The sequence below is a fragment of the Diadema setosum genome, chromosome 12 (genome assembly GCF_964275005.1).
Source record: "Diadema setosum chromosome 12, eeDiaSeto1, whole genome shotgun sequence".
NCBI classification, from domain to species: Eukaryota; Metazoa; Echinodermata; class Echinoidea; order Diadematoida; family Diadematidae; genus Diadema; species Diadema setosum.
In genome coordinates this window covers 38,232,166-38,248,037 of record NC_092696.1, presented here as the reverse complement: position 1 = coordinate 38,248,037, position 15,872 = coordinate 38,232,166, and the positions used below count along the sequence as shown (strand labels likewise).

Genomic DNA, 15,872 nt, shown 5'->3' with positions numbered 1-15,872 from the left:
GCTCTCGCTGCTCCTATTGAAGAGTTGGGCACGTCAATCTCAATGGGGCTGGGTACACCTTCATCTGTCTCCTGTGTGCCTAATACCTTGGGGCGAGAGTTGTACCTTTCAGTGACTAGGTGGGGTGACCTTTCCTTAGAGGTTCGCGGGATAGCTATTTTATGAGTTGGGGTAGCTGGTGCATCCTGCTGTCCTTCACCATACTGTTCCCTGACTTTCTGCTTGACTGGAGGTTTGGGTCTAGGATGTTTCTCATGTGTGGGACCAGTTTTGTTGTGCAAGTTAGTAATCCGCTGAGCATTGCACGTTGTAGCAGACGGCGAATTTTCCCAGGGCTTTTGTGACCTGTGGTTGTGGATAGGTGCGTGTTGTTTCCTGTTTAATTGCGCAGCGTGTTGAGGTTTGTCGTCTCTATCGTTGGAATTGCTCATATTCCCGTCGAGCATAACTTTCAGGACAGCATATCTATTACTCAGATAGGGATGTGAGTCCAGAGTCCATTTCTTGCTTTGGTTTCCAGGAGGTTGGGAGTCTGGGGCTGGGAAGGCGCTCGAAGGGCTGGTAGGAAGCATATCTGTTGTGTTTATTCCGTTGTTCATGCAGATCGAGTGGAGTAGGTCATTTGCTGAGAGGAGATTTGTTATTTCTTGTTCGCTGGATCTTACCTGCAGCTTGAGATCTGCTATCTGTGCCTCTTTTTCTGTGACCAAGGTTTTTAGGCTATTCAATCTATCTTCAGCTGTTTTATGTGTTCTTCTGAGCTGCATTAGTTCCACAACCACTTTTTCGTGTTCCTTCATTACTGTTTGGCAGGTTGTTGTCTGTTCGTTTAGCGCTACTTTTGTGGTTTTCACCATCTTGTCCAGTGTGATGCATTTACCACAGGTTGGGTATCTGTTATTTTGGTCCTTTTGCTGGTTATCCTTTTGTGTGGGTGGAGCAAATCCTACATGTATCTCTTCTGTTTGTGCAGGAACAGATCGTAGAAAAGGGGTAGAGGGATCCGGTATGCTGATCATGGAGGTTTGGGTGGACTTGCTGAGGGAAGCTGGTAGGATCATGTCGCTGTCGGCTATGGAGGGGACATTGCTCAGTGTCATTTGTTCAGTGGTCAGGTTTTCTGGCTGTAGGTCAATCCTTGTTTGGTTGCCCTCCTTTTCGGGGGGGGGGGGGTGCTGAGGTGATGAGGAATCCAAGACCAGGGTTTGGAGGGTAGGGAGAGCCGCGGAGTGAAGATCTTGTGAGCATATAAAACAGGCGAATTCTTCATCTAGTTCGGAGAATCTGTCAATCTCTGTTTCTGTTAGTTTGTTGCATTTAAAGTGTGTCCATCCTTTGCAAGTGGAGCATTCGATTGAGTCAATGCAAGCATGTTGCTTGCAGAGGGAGCATGTAATGTCTTTGTCCTTTGGGGTGTAATGGCAGGTTGTGGGGGATTTGCAAATCCTGGGCATCAAAGGGTTTGCTTGTAAGCTTATTTCTGTCAGAAGCGTAGAGAGATCATCCGTGTGGAAGAAATTTGGATGAGATTTCTGCAGTTTTGTAGAGATCCATGGTAATATAGGATCACTGAGTGGGGCGACGTTCTTTCCTTTCACTTGGATTTCTCCCTCTGTGCAGTGAAGTGTAAGCTCGAAGAGTCTTTGTTTGCCGGCTTTTCCATTTTTCAGCTTGTTATTAAAGATGATTGAAAGTTTATCTTGCATAGTGTTACTTCCGGGTGACCATGAGGGAAGGATGTCTGCAAACATGCTATGTTCTTTTGGTAGTGTAGCAATTATGTCTTTCAGTGCTTTGAGCACGCGTTGGGGGAACTGTGCTATAATATTCTTTTCACCTCTCTTTGACGTGCTTGATTCCTTCAGAGAGAATGGTGAGTTTCCTTTCTCTAGACTTTTGCGTCTGCTCTGATTCAGTGACATTTTGTTTTTTTATTACAATTACAAACATAATGATACTATCGGATGTCACAACCTCCCCCCCCCGAAAAAAAAGACACACATTTTACTTGTCTTTAATAGTACCAACTTTCTGCTTTCCATATTCATTCCCAATTTGGCGATGAAATCTCTTCTCCCATCTAATATACCAGATAATAAATGCACTAGATCATCGTCTGCATGGGTTCATCTACCCATAATCTCAATACTGATATCATATTCATTTTCTTATTACCAAAACTGACTCACTATAAATGTAAGACGCATTATAACTTCTGCCATTTATATCAATATATTTTCATCAAATCATAAATATCCTTTTAAGTTATTCATAAATTTCAATTTTCAATATTTCAACAACAACAACAACAAAATCTGTTTAAATGACTTTCTCGGCAAGAGTTCCTTTTGTCAGAACATTGCCAGAACTAAGAAAGTCATCCCCTTTTTCTCCGAACATTGTTTTATCAGGCAACCAGTGATTTCCCCAATCCATGCACTCGCACATGCATATTGTATATACACGTGTATCTATCTTATCTACATCGACTCGACGGCTTTGCCAGATATCGCTATATTGTTGCGGACCTCACAAGGGAAGAAAAAAAATGCCAAAATGGATAGGTAGATAACTTAATAAACAATAAAAGTCATCTCGACGAACTCTAGAGAGCAACTACATACTTACATACGCAAAACTGCCTCAAAATTTAAACAAAATTGTGGAATATGAACCTTGAACAAACTCGTTTCAATCAAAATAATTATACCAACATGCAACAAACATATTCCATATGCCATAACTAGATCAAGTGTTTAATACAGCTCTACTGCAAACTCACGAGACCTCTTGTACCGTTGCTGTTGTCTCCATATCCATCATATGTGGACTATTTGAGTTATTCCCTCCTCTTGTTGGGGTCCGCATCGCTGGCGAATGCAGTTCCCGGCTTTCTGGTGGTGATTCTCTCTCATCGCGATCTCGTTGCCGGGCCCGCGGTTCTCCTGTGATTTCCATGATGAAACTTTCCTGATGTTCTTTCCTTAGCAACACGCGATCTACATAGAACTTGGTTGGTTCGCTTCGTGAGAAATATGCCAATTTCCCCGCGCTTCTCGCCGCTTTCAGGGCTGGAATCTGGCTTTGTCGCTCCACTCTTACACGTTTGGGTAGGTCGTCTGTGATGAACATCTTGTCCCCGTTTCCTTTCAGATTCCGTGCATGCTTTTGAATTAGCACCTTGTCAGCGAATTTCACATATTTGATTTTGATGGGGTTTGGTTGTTTCGCTGCGGGAACCCGATGAGCTCTCTGATGTTCAATTCCCCTTACTACGTCAGGAGGAATTTTTAGCTTATTGACGTAAAAGTCGTGCAGAAGTTCATCCACATTCTCCACCTCCGATTTCCGTGGAATGCCCAGGAAAACTAGGTTTTCCCGTGCTACATATGTTGCTAGTCGGTCGATCTCCTCATGTATAGTTCTGTCCTTCTCCTTTAGCTCCTTCTGCAGCCCCACCACTTTCTCCTTTAAAACTTCCGTTTCCTGACTTTGGTAGTTGAGCGAGTCTCTGATTTCTTGCAGGCTCTCCGAAATTTCTTTCCCGTGGTCTTCCAACTTTTTCTCAAAGTCTTGTAACTTTCCGTCTATCTTTCGAATATGATTTTCAAGAAGGGCACGGATTGACGGCATAGACTCTTCCGGGCTATGGGGTGAACATGGTGAATTCGGTCTCGGCCTCTTCGTCACTGCCGTGGGTTTCGGCGCTGTGGTTTTGGGCACCACCGACCTTACAGCAGACATCCGCGTACCTGTTGCCATGTCTACCGTAACTTGCATCAAAGTCTGTGGGGAGGAGGAGAAGACTCGTTTGTACGTCCTTACTCGTCGAAAGTCACGATGGGTACCGTGAATCGATCATTACCCATTGTCTTTCCCGGCCAACACGTATAGCTGTGATAGCTCACGCAACGGATGCTCATACTGCGTGAGTGGACAGTGATTTGTCGCATTTTCCGTCTACAAATTAAGAAGAGCAAGAAGACGTGATGAAATTGTCAAAGATGATGAAATTCTTTTTCACCCTAAATGCCTTCTCAAACTAAAATCGTGCACAGTTTTTCTTTTAATATTGTTTATCTGCTTCTATTATAGTTTCCCAAATTGTGATTTCACCATTAGAATTATTTCATTTTCTTGATCCGCCCTGGAGATGAGGTTTTTCTGCACTTGGAGTGATCACGTAGCTCCTGATCTTTCTACCTATCTCTATCTTTCTGACAGTTATTGACATTCTTTAACATCCATTTTGTCAATCTGTTTACCAGTCATCTATCACAGTGGCCAATCGGATGGGGGTGCACCGGGTGCGCGCCCCACTTTTTTTTTTCTGCTTAAACAAAAGAAATTCTAAGAAAAAATGGATGGGGGGGGGGGCGTGCGCTCCTCTTTAATTTTGTAAAGGCGCCCCCTCTATTAAAAGGAATTCCCGGATCCCCCCCCCCCCTTTATCAGCCTCAATTCATCAAGTTTTTTTTTTTTTTGTTTTTTAGATATATGAATCTCGATGATGTATCTCAAGAATAGTTCTGCTTAATTTCGCAGATGCATTTAGGTGGAATTATTGTCAAACTGATAACGTCAATTAAGTTGTTATCGTGAATTTTGCATGTATAAGGTTTCTTGATTCTACACACACAAAGCAGTGTAACTCTATGCAATGCATTAATTCAGCACATCTTTACAGTAATTGTACTGCACTTTAATGCTACTTCCAAGTTCAATATGTTTTTAAAATTAAAATTCCTGTTCACGTATCATTAGCCTTATTCGAGAGTCTCCTTTCTGATTCAGGACCTGTAATTGGATGACACCTCATTGCCATGCAGTTACCACCAAGACGTAGCTCGAAGATTTATCGGAAATGAAAACACCCCACCTCCTTTCCCCCTCCCCCTTCCCGGAAAGAAAAAGAAAGACTCTTAAAATATTTGTGATGATATTCGTGTTTACTTATGTAAAAGATTGCAACCTCATTATGCAAACACTACAAGATGAGAGAAGAAAAGGTATATACTATGTACATCTACCTAGCCCCGTCATTATCTACTTTGAGAATGGGTATTTAGGATCCCAGAGTGTTTGTTGTTGCGTGGTTTGCTTAAAAGTGGCAACATTGCATAAGTTAAAGCAGTATCTCTATTACATTCTTTTTAAGCTTATTGCTGTTCCTTTTGAATTGCTGCGCAGCGTTAAAATACGCACTGTTTAAAGCTGCAATAGTCCTTATTTATCTCAGAAGGTCATGATTGTGATGATGATGATGATGATGATGAAGGGAAAGATATAGTAAAGAAGTCGTGAGGAGTGACATAATGTTGTTAGGCGTATACTTGCTTGCACCATCATCCAATGGCAGCGTACATGATGTGGTTGTAAATTGGATAGAAGTGGAAAGTAAAATGTATGTTACACTATCTAGACGTTTGCAGAGTTATAATGAAAAGATGTTGTATCCCGTTTTAACAAAAATCCATCGAATTTCTTATATGATAGAATTATTAATATTCTATATACCAAAGCCAGCGGGAGAGGTGGTCTCCATGCTTTCAGATAGGCACGATCTACCTATTTGCTAGTTGGGTTTCCAGACCCTCTGCCACCTGGACTCTGCGGCGACGAATTCGCAGCCTTTGCTGAAGGCAAATCAACCTAAAGTTTTGTCCAGTTTTCGACGTTGAAGGCGTCACTCTAGAGCGAAAGCGTACGAGCAGAGGGTCTGGAATACAGACAATCTGGCTGTCGCGTATTGTTCCGTACAGAGACAAAAGGTACATAATTATACTGTATAGCAGGCTGGCCGCAAGGCGATAATCCGCTATGTCCGTGGCACACGTTTTGTATGATGATCACAAGTACACGTATCAAAGTTACCACAATGGATTTAGTCAGGTAGTGGATAATGAAGGCAGGGTAGGCCAATAAAACCAACGAGTAATCCTAGGGAGTACAGATCCCTATGCAGTCTGTGTGTTTCTCTGGGATAAATCGTCAATGGCGTGGGTGTCGCTCAACACAACTTCAGCAAACGCGAGAAATCACGGAAACTCAACGGGCAATAACAATTTTTCATCAGTTGAACTCATGAAAAAAAAAAATCGATGTGCACTACCCGCTGTACTCATTTTGACATTTTTGTTTCTGTTTTAGAAATACCTAGAGCCGGTTGAGTAATGACTGTGGAGGTGGAATATAATTTCATCCTTTTACATTTGTCTTTTTCTAAAAATGCGTGTGCATGAAAATGTGTCCAAACATACTTGAACCAAAACTGCTGGTTAAAGATGTCCCCGTCTGAATATTCAGAATAACGCATGTTACTAGATCAAGAAATCACGAGTTCAAATTGTCTAATCATTGATACTCCTCATAATTACACGGGACATGCATGAGAAGTTGTATTTTCCCTGGGAGGTATAGTAATAATGATAAAAGTGTGAGAAATTGAGCAAAACACAGCACGAAAGACGGTTTTTATGTTGACACATGAATTAAAAATAATAATTATGGTAGCATGAAACTGATAAACAGGAATTAACTATTGTGCAAATTCATTAAATGCTGCGAAATAAGAATACATCAACAGAGTTTGAGAGAGGTTGGCCAATACAGCAAAAAGTAATGCAATGTCAAACTTTTGGCTAAGTTCAGGTTCCACCATTGTTGGACAACAAATAACGTTATGTTACACTAATTGTATCACGAAAGTATGAAAAATATTCCACATCTTTTTTTTTTTTTTCAAATTATTCATACACACTCATTCCTTTGTAACCGACCTTTACATATTACATCCCCTCTCCGGAGGAGGTGAGTAGGTGCCGCTCTTTTGTTTTGTTATGCCAAAAATGACAATAAATTAGTCATGCTCTGCGAATATTACTCTGTATCTATGTGTTCATGACCCCTTTCCTCCATTTATACATATTGGATTTTCGATAGCATTAAGTTGATTATACTAACCAACATTTTAGAACTGTCGTTTTTTTTTTAATCAAACATACACTGATCTGCATTCACATTCTACATTCACTGAAGACACTCATGGGAGTGTACATTAACGATATTGTTGGAAGAGGTGTACCTATATGTAGTATTAATATGCGTGCATCTTACAGTAATAACCTTCTCCATCATGTCATTATCAGAGGCGATAAAAGTTCACAAAACGAATCTAACAAAGTAAATTCGTTTAGCAGCTGGAATTGCTCACATGGCGGTAGTAGCTTTTTAAATGATAATTAACAACGTGTGGTGTATTAGCATGTGTCATGGGCCGTATTGTTCACCACACGCTTTGGCTGTGAATTTATATTCTCAGAGGGCAAAACTTATAGGATACATTTCGGACACTCCCTCTATAATGAGCGTCAGTCTACCAAGAGCGACGGGTGGCAAGAGATACATAAATAAATGTTAGACTTAGATCAAAGATTAATAAGAATCTCTGTTAATAGTTTCTAGCAAAGGGAAGCAATGTCTGTACGATAGTATCATTATTTCATTCTGCTTGCTGTATGGTTTGGTTTGGTTTGGTTTGGTTTGATTTGATAGTGCATGCGTCACTTCGATTAAGGTAGTTGCCTTTCCATTCCTGTTCAACCAAGAGCGTTTAAAGTTATACATGATGGTATAACATCATGTAACATGCACACTATTCACATTCCATTCATATCTGCCTATACGCTGTGATAGTAGAATACGGCGTCAAACTGTCTTCTTAAATTCCTTAAGCAGTATGTAAATTAATCACTGTGGTATTTCTAAACAGTAATTCTTTTCTCAGCGGATCAAAACTGACAAAAAAGAAAATGAAAGCCGCAATTTGTTAATTCCTTTTAAATTCCGCATGTAGGCCTACAATGTACATTTTTCTGGATTCCACAATGGTAATCATGCGTCATAATTTCTTTTTCAGGGCTGATGGAATGTCACATCAAAGTTATCAATGCTTTCAAATTGGCAAATGTCTCAGGTATCAGCTGCTTCAACTCCTACATCGGCTCAATTTAAAGAGCAGGGGAGATTCTTCCCTACCTGTCAACATAAAGATACAAATAATCATTGCCCAAAATCATGAAAACCTTTTACTTGATTGTTAAGTTTACCAGAAATAAAGGTAACTGAGTCTCTGAAAGTCTTGGGTTTGCATTGATGTTTTCCCACTTTACAATGATCATTGCAACGTTCTTTTACACAAAACCACAAGATGGAAGAAACATAACAAAATATTACATTGTCTTGCATGTCACCATTTACCATGTATACCGTTATCGTTAAAAAAAAATAATAAAGAGGGGTGTAGCCTCGTCTGCAGGACCTTACTACATTTGTAGATTTTTAACGTTGCAAACGCACTGTTCATATACACGCACAGTCAGAATCTGAATCATAACACTTGTCATAGACGCAGTCCTTTGCTTTCCACTGGCTATTAAAGTGACTTTATTCAGTTATCCAGCTCATGCAGCTCACAACAGCATAATGTCATCTGTGTGACGTGTGTATAGCGATGTCAAGTGACGTGTAGTGAAGTGTAGTGCAGTGTAGTGCAGTGTAGTGTAGTGTAGTGGTTCACTGCGACAGAAACACATGAAGAAACATTCATATTAGTTACACTTGTATCAACTTCAACCGAATTGATATACACCAATTTAACATAATTACTTAGCGCTTAAAGACTTAAATGTAGCTTGCGCTCTACGACAAATTGTTCATTATTATTACTGTTTGAGTAATATTATCACAAACCTGTTAATTACTTAATGCAACATACAGTAGTCGATCTGAATATGACATATATCTGTCAGTATATTAATTCCAAACTGCTGTCAAACTTTCATATAACTTATTTGTGGCAAATGTGTAGAAGTCTATCCATTCAAGCTGAATAAAACAAATTAAATACACTGTTTGTATTACCACTGCCAGTGCTAGTACAACGACGATGGGCAAAAGCCCCTAAGCTTCACTGGGCAGTTTGTTTGTTTGTTTCAGTACTTAACTTCCTTACTGAACTATATAGTACAGCTGTACAGGGTTCTGGATTACATCCCCCTACCAAACTATCCTGTGCACCGCACAGCTAACTACACAAACCATCACTGTTCTGGAGTAGTCTCCATGGCAACTATCTCTACTTGGGGCTGCACTGCACCCACCACTCTCTCTCTCTCTCTCTCCCCCAGCCATGCTCTGGGTCCTAAAACACACACAGGCATATATACACGATATACAGTGAACAAGTGAAATGTACTACACTTTGAATATCCATGCTCCAAACAAGTTAATCTATCTTATATGTCATTAAAGTTAGTCTTCCAAACTGTCTAGGAACACTTTAGAAATACAACACCTTTCCATCACATATTATACATTATGTAATATACCAATCAAAGTATTCTTCTCGTACTCATGGAAAGTTGATTCCAATAACATTCTACCCTGTGTGGGTTGAATATGTCTACACATCGACATGGAGCATGAAACAAAGAGATTTACTCTCATTCAGATACTCATTAACAACTTAATTACTCTGCTCTCAATTAATGAGGAATATATGTGTATACACAAATCAAAGAAGGATATCAATATGAATTGGACTTACCAACTGTTACGTATCCTGGTCACTAGATATAACTCTCCTCATTGCTCTTAGAAGACACTACTTGTCCTCAAAGCTTCCAAACTCACTCTGCTAACAAAGACTGTGCACTGCCTTGGAGGTGAAGGCATGTGCTCTATGCAAATTAGCTTTGGTGTTCTACTATGCAAATTAGGGTACTGAACAGAGCATGCATTGTTTTGGGGTTTGGGGTTGCTCTACTATTTTAAGGGTGTTAATGACTATCTATTGAGGGATAGTGTTGTCAATATTAAACTTCTTATGCCGCTACATACCGGCCCCCAATGACCTGACTACAGGAAGGTCATTTCTTACCTTCATCTAAAAGCGGCATTCTTTACAATGGTACTTAAACTTTTGACAACACTTAAACGGGTGAACATCAAACATAAACAATACTTCACTTCTTGCTAAACTATCACGTATAGCTGTGAATGTCAACATTGACAATATCATCACTTTTCTGGTCATATGCAGCTTCCAGCATACAGAGTTTGGAGATCGGTCTCCTCAGAAATATTGACCCTACTTTGACTTCCGCCTGGCGGACTAGTCCGTCTTTACCCGGGTACACCTGGGACACCTTTCCAAGCGGCCACTGGCCTCTTGGTGCGCGCTCATCTGCCACGAGGACTAGATCATTCACAGCCAAGTTTCTGCGCGGAATCAACCATTTTTGTCGTTCTTGTAACAGAGGAAGGTACTCTGCTTGCCATCTCCGCCAGAAGACTGTCGCCAGGTACTGTACTTGTCTCCACCGGCGCCTTCCGTAGCAGTCTCCCTTGTCAAACTTGCCGAGTGAAAGGCTGGGGTTCTGTTTCATCAACAGCAAGTGATTCGGGGTCAGGGGTTCGTTCTCCTGTGGGTCCATACTCAATTGTGTAAGGGGGCGTGAGTTTAGAATACCTTCTACTTCTACTAGCACAGTGGACAATACTTCGTCAGACACCGTCTGTTGTCAGAGCAGGCTGCCTAGAATCTTTCGAATTGATCTTACCATTCTTTCCCACACCCCACCCATGTGACTCGCCGTTGGGGTGTTGAAAGACCAGTTTACTCCTTGGTCTAGAAGGTAGTTGTTCACCTTGGTCTGGTTGAGGGACTGTAAGCTCTCACGTAACTCTCGTTCTGCACCCCTGAAATTTGTCCCATTGTCACTTACTATCTTCTCCGGCTTGCCTCTCCTAGCAATGAATCGTCGCAAGGCATTGACGAATGAATATGTATCGAGCGAGTGAGCGACTTCAACATGAACTGCTCTGCTGGTCATGCAGGTGAACAAACAGCCATACCTCTTTACTCTACTGCGGCCTTGTTTCACCAGAATCGGTCCGCAGTAGTCGACTCCTACATATGTGAAGGGGGGCTTGTCTGGTGTAACTCTGTGCAGTGGAAGCTCAGCCATCATCTGTTCCATTCTCGGTGCGTTCCTCCTCTTGCACTTGAAACATTTTCCTACAACCTTCCTCACCGCAACTCCTCCTCTCATCACCCAATACCTGGTTCTCAGGGAGGACCACGTCATGCCTGCTCCAGAATGTCCCACCAGATGGTGATGGTGCAAAATGAGGAGCCTCGTAACGTGATGATCATGAGGCAAGATGACAGGATGTTTCTCATCGTAGTCAAGAGGAGCGTTGCCGAGCCTGCCACAGTTTCGGACGATACCGTCTACTACGATTGGATTCAGCTTTTTCACAGCACAGCTTTTCAGTTCCTTGCCGTCGAGATGATCACCAAACACACCTCTTTGCATGATTTTGATGATGTCTTTCTCCTCTTCTATCAGCTCTCCTGCTGACAATGAAGACTTCATCTCGCCGTTCCCTTCACCCTTTGCCTTTGCGAGAAGCCACTTCTTGTACCGGAGAAGCCACGCCATGGCTCGCTTCAATTTATTCCATGAGGAATATCTGCTGAAGAGGTCTTGCATGTTACCTCTTACAGATGTCGCAAACACATGAATCTCTTTCTTCACTTCCGGGTCACTTCTTGGAACCTCGAGCACTTCTGGAGGTGAAGGCCAGAACTTCTCTTCCTTCGCAAGGAAATCCGGTCCAATAATCCAGCGCTGATATTTCAGAAGTTCTGATGCTTTCAGTCCACGAGATCCATCATCTGCTGGATTTGATTTTGTGTCGACATGTCTCCATTGCTCAGGTGCAGAGGACGCGTGGATTCGTGCGACTCTGTTCGCAACGAATGTCTTGAACCGTCTGCTTTCGCTTCGTACGTACTGTAGGACAGCAGTAGAGTCAGTCCAAAAGACAGTCTCATTGATCTTGATTTCGAGCTCTCCCTTGATGCATTGGTCCATGGTCACTGCAAGGACGGCAGCCATCAGTTCCAATCTTGGGATTGACACCACCTTCATTGGTGCTAATCTTGTCTTCCCGAGGACAAATGCACAATGTACTGCGCCTGATTTGCTTGTCAGGCGCAAGTAGGACACAGCCGCGTATCCAACTTCAGACGCATCACAGAAGTGATGAAGTAGAGCGGATTCAATTTCCTGGAATCTCTCTGGCTTCAGACACCTACTTATTTGGATCTTCGTGAGCAAAGGCAAATCATCCCAAGTCAAAGGCAAATCATCCCAAGTCAAGTCTCGTCTGCATAAATTCTGTAGGAGTACCTTAGCCGGTAGCACGAATGGGGCGAGGAAACCCAAAGGGTCATAGAGGGAGCTTGCAACAGACAAAATCCCACGCCTTGTTGCCGGCTTCTCCTTTACCTGGACTTCGAACTTGAAGGAGTCTGTTTCCATGTCCCACAGGATTCCAAGTGTCCGTTGAACTGGCAAATCCTCGAGATCTAGATTCAGCGCTGACTCGGCCCTTTCCGACTCAGGAATTGAAGCAAGGACGTCTCGATCATTGCAGAGCCATTCAGTCAGTCTGAAATCTCCTTGGGCTAGAAGACATCTCAGATCTTCCACTAGACTCATCGCATCATCTTGGCACTTCACTGATTTTAAACAGTCATCAACGTAGAAGTTGTTCAGGACTGTATCGATGACTTCTTTGTTGAACTGTCCACGAGCATCCTCTGCAGTCTTTCTTAGTGCGAACCCCGCGCAACTTGGTGAAGATGTCGCACCAAAAAGATGTACTGTCATGCGATATTCTGTAGGCTCCTTGGACAGGTCACCATCCCTCCACCACAGGAATCTCATCGCATCTCGGTCTTTGACTGGAACCTTGACTTGGTGGAACATCCCTTGCACGTCGGCAACAAAGGCAACTTTTTCCTGCCTGAATCTTGTGAGTACTCCGGCCAAGTTGTTGGTTAGATCTGGCCCTTGTAGTAGCTGATCGTTGAGAGCTGTGCCATGATAGCGAGCAGCGCAATCAAAGACTACTCTCACCTTCTCCGGTTTGTGAGGATGCACGACTGCATGGTGTGGGAGGTACCACTTCAAATCATTGGGTTCCTTTGATTTCTTTTCTCCACCATCTGTACTCTTGGACTGGTGATCAGATTCGTCTTTCACCTCTTCTGCGTAGCCATTGGATATGTACTCGCCTATGGTGGTTGTGTACCTGTCATGGAGTGCTTCATCTTTCTCCAGCTTCCTTTTGAGGTACTTCAATCTGACTTCTGCCAGATAGCGATTGGACGGCATCTCAGGTGGCCAGTATCGCCATGGTAGGCCGACTTCATGATGGTTACCAACCTTCCTTGCTGTATTTTCCATCATCTTCAAAGCCCGCTGGTCCTCGATTGACATGCCCGTCTTCTCCTCCTGGAGATAGCCTCCAAAATCCAGTTCCCAAAACTGCTTGAGTTGGCTGTGCAGAGCGTACTTCTTCTTGTTGTACGAAGTTGACACTAGCTGATGAGGATCTGCTCTTAGATGACGTCGGTCCCAACAGATTCCATCCCAACGGCGTGCGCACAGCATATGGCTCCTTAGGATTGCCCCTACGTTGGTCTAACACACAGAAAGCTTCCGGGGTGTCTCCTCCAATAAGAAGCTGCACATCTTCTTCATCAATGTAGGGTAGTGTGATCCCCTTCAAGTGTGGCCATCCTGCTAAGTCTGCCCTTGTAGGAATACAAGCGTGTGAGATGTTCATCTCCTTGACAGTCCAAACCGTAGGAAGATCGATGGTCTTTCCGTCCGTGATGTTGCTCACCATCAGCCCAACTTCCAAGCCCTTTTGGTTAGATAGACTGTTACCGACAGTAGTCAACTGGAAGTCCTTTGGAGCTCCTTGTATGCCTAACTGCTTCACCAGTCTGTCGCTGCAGAGAGACACATCGCTTCCTTCATCCAATAGTGCCCAAGTTTGGATTACTTGGTCATTTCCTGCAACATTTACAGGAACAACACGAAGGCAGACCTTTTTCCTCGATGAAGAAGTACTGAGACACTGACCTCCTTCTGTCTTTGATGTTGTTGGATCACTGGTTGCAGTCGCCATGCTGGTCCCTGTTGATGATGTAGGTGTGGATGAATCATTGCGTCTTTCTTCCTTCTTTCCGCTTTGTGGAGGATGAAGAAGAGTGTGATGTTTCTTGTTGCATCCAGCTTTCTCACACTGTGGTTTTGCTGAACATCCAACAGCAAAGTGGGAAGGTTGAAGACAGTTATCACACAGACGTAGTTGCCTGGTCAATTTGATGCGTTCAGAAAAGGGTCTTTCCTTGAATTTCTGACATTTCTCGAGTCCATGCTGCTGGCTACAACAGGGACATTTCATACTTTGTGGGTGTGCCGTAGAATTTTCACTCCTCATACTTGCCTGAGTGGTGAAAGTCATGCGTTGAGGTCCCTTCTTTGGCCCACTTCCTACAGCTAGTTTTGATGACTTCCTTATGTTCTGTCCGAACATGTTGCTCGCAAGCTTTGCAGACTGCTCGACGAACTCAGTCATGCTCTCGAAGGTTGGGCAGACCCCTTTGCTCATCATCATGTGTGCCTGCTTGGCCCACTCAGATTGTAGGTGCATTGGTAGGAGGTCTTGGATCTTGAGAAGATTGTCGGAACTATTCATATTGGCTGAATATCCCATCTGGGAGAGAACCATTTGACACCTGCGCATGTCCCTTGCCAAGTCCCACAGTCGCGCTCCATCGTTCGGCTTCACCTGTGATCGATTCAAAACCTGCTGTATATGGGAATGAGAAACAATGTATGGTTGGCCGAACTGCTCAGCCAAAATATCTCTGGCCTTACGATAACCTTCCTTTGCACCCAACAGAACACAATTCTCAATGCTTTGTCTAGCTTTACCAGTACAATATTGTATCAGGTATGTTAATCTCATACGATCATCACATGCCTTATCTGCTACGACTACATCAAAATTGTTCATGAAACTCCAGTACTCTATTGGATTACCACCAAATGTCACCAGTTCTGGTTTTGGCATATTTGTTGCCAAATTAAAGGCCTGAAACATGTGAGACATATTATTCTCAAGAGCAGCAGCATCATTTTCAGATTTGACTTCTCTACTTGTGAAAACTGGGGCATGTGGATTAAGCTCTTTCTTTACTGCTGGAGAAGATTCAAGATTTGTACTCTCTACCTGAACATTGTGATTTTGCACATCAACTTCTTGAAGAGGTTCACCTCTTCAAGTTCTTCATTTACTACCTCTTCTTCCCACAACTTTTCTTCTACCTCTGCATTAGTTAACTCATCTTCGATCTCCATCCTAGCTAACTCCTGACCTAACTTAAATTGTTCCAGTTTCACCCTTTGTGATCTTTCAAACTGCACTTTCTTGAGTTTGGCCAGTTCCTTTTTCACTTTCGCCTCCCTCAGCCTTGTAGACGATGAACTCGCGCTGCTCCTTCACGATGACCGGCTGCTAGTCGTGGTCGCAGACCTCACAGAAGCGTTGTCGTCATGTCGAACCGATTCAGCGCCACGCCTCTCGCCAGCCTCCTTCCAGTCCTTCAGTCTGCCACGAAACTCCTCTATGTTCTGTTTGCTCTGTTCGAATTTCTCTAATGCAGCTTCTGCATCAGCACCAACTAGCTTGCTATGATATTCTCTGAATCTGCCTTCATACAGCTGGAACACACTTTCAAGCTGATTGTGCTTCTTCAAAACTGCATCCTTGTTGTCAAACGTCGCCATAAGAACCTCGAGTTCCTTGTACATTTTAGTAAGGCTACCCATGTAACCTTGACAGGACTGTCGCAATGTTTTAACCTCATCTTGAGCTGGTTGAGAGATTTCAGATTCATGTTCTGTGCTCTCCATCGTGAAACCATCCATTTAGTTTCAAGA

The 15,872-nt window shown here is 42.9% G+C and overlaps 2 protein-coding genes across 2 annotated transcripts; both read right to left on the bottom strand.

The window, feature by feature from the left end:
* Nucleotides 1-10,583: 10,583 nt before the first annotated feature.
* Nucleotides 10,584-13,250, bottom strand: LOC140235935 (uncharacterized). The gene has a single exon (XM_072315926.1). The coding sequence runs from the start codon at nt 13,248-13,250 to the stop codon at nt 10,584-10,586; it is 2,667 nt and encodes an 888-aa protein (XP_072172027.1).
* A 43-nt stretch (nt 13,251-13,293) lies between these two features.
* LOC140235933 (uncharacterized) lies at nt 13,294-14,625 on the bottom strand. Its single transcript, XM_072315925.1, has one exon. The coding sequence runs from the start codon at nt 14,623-14,625 to the stop codon at nt 13,294-13,296; it is 1,332 nt and encodes a 443-aa protein (XP_072172026.1).
* Nucleotides 14,626-15,872: the final 1,247 nt, after the last annotated feature.

Coding starts and splice junctions, on each gene's coding strand:
- LOC140235935 (XM_072315926.1), bottom strand. CDS start 13,250: ATGCCGTCCAATCGCTATCTGGCAGAAGTCAGATTGAAGTACCTCAAA.
- LOC140235933 (XM_072315925.1), bottom strand. CDS start 14,625: ATGAATAGTTCCGACAATCTTCTCAAGATCCAAGACCTCCTACCAATG.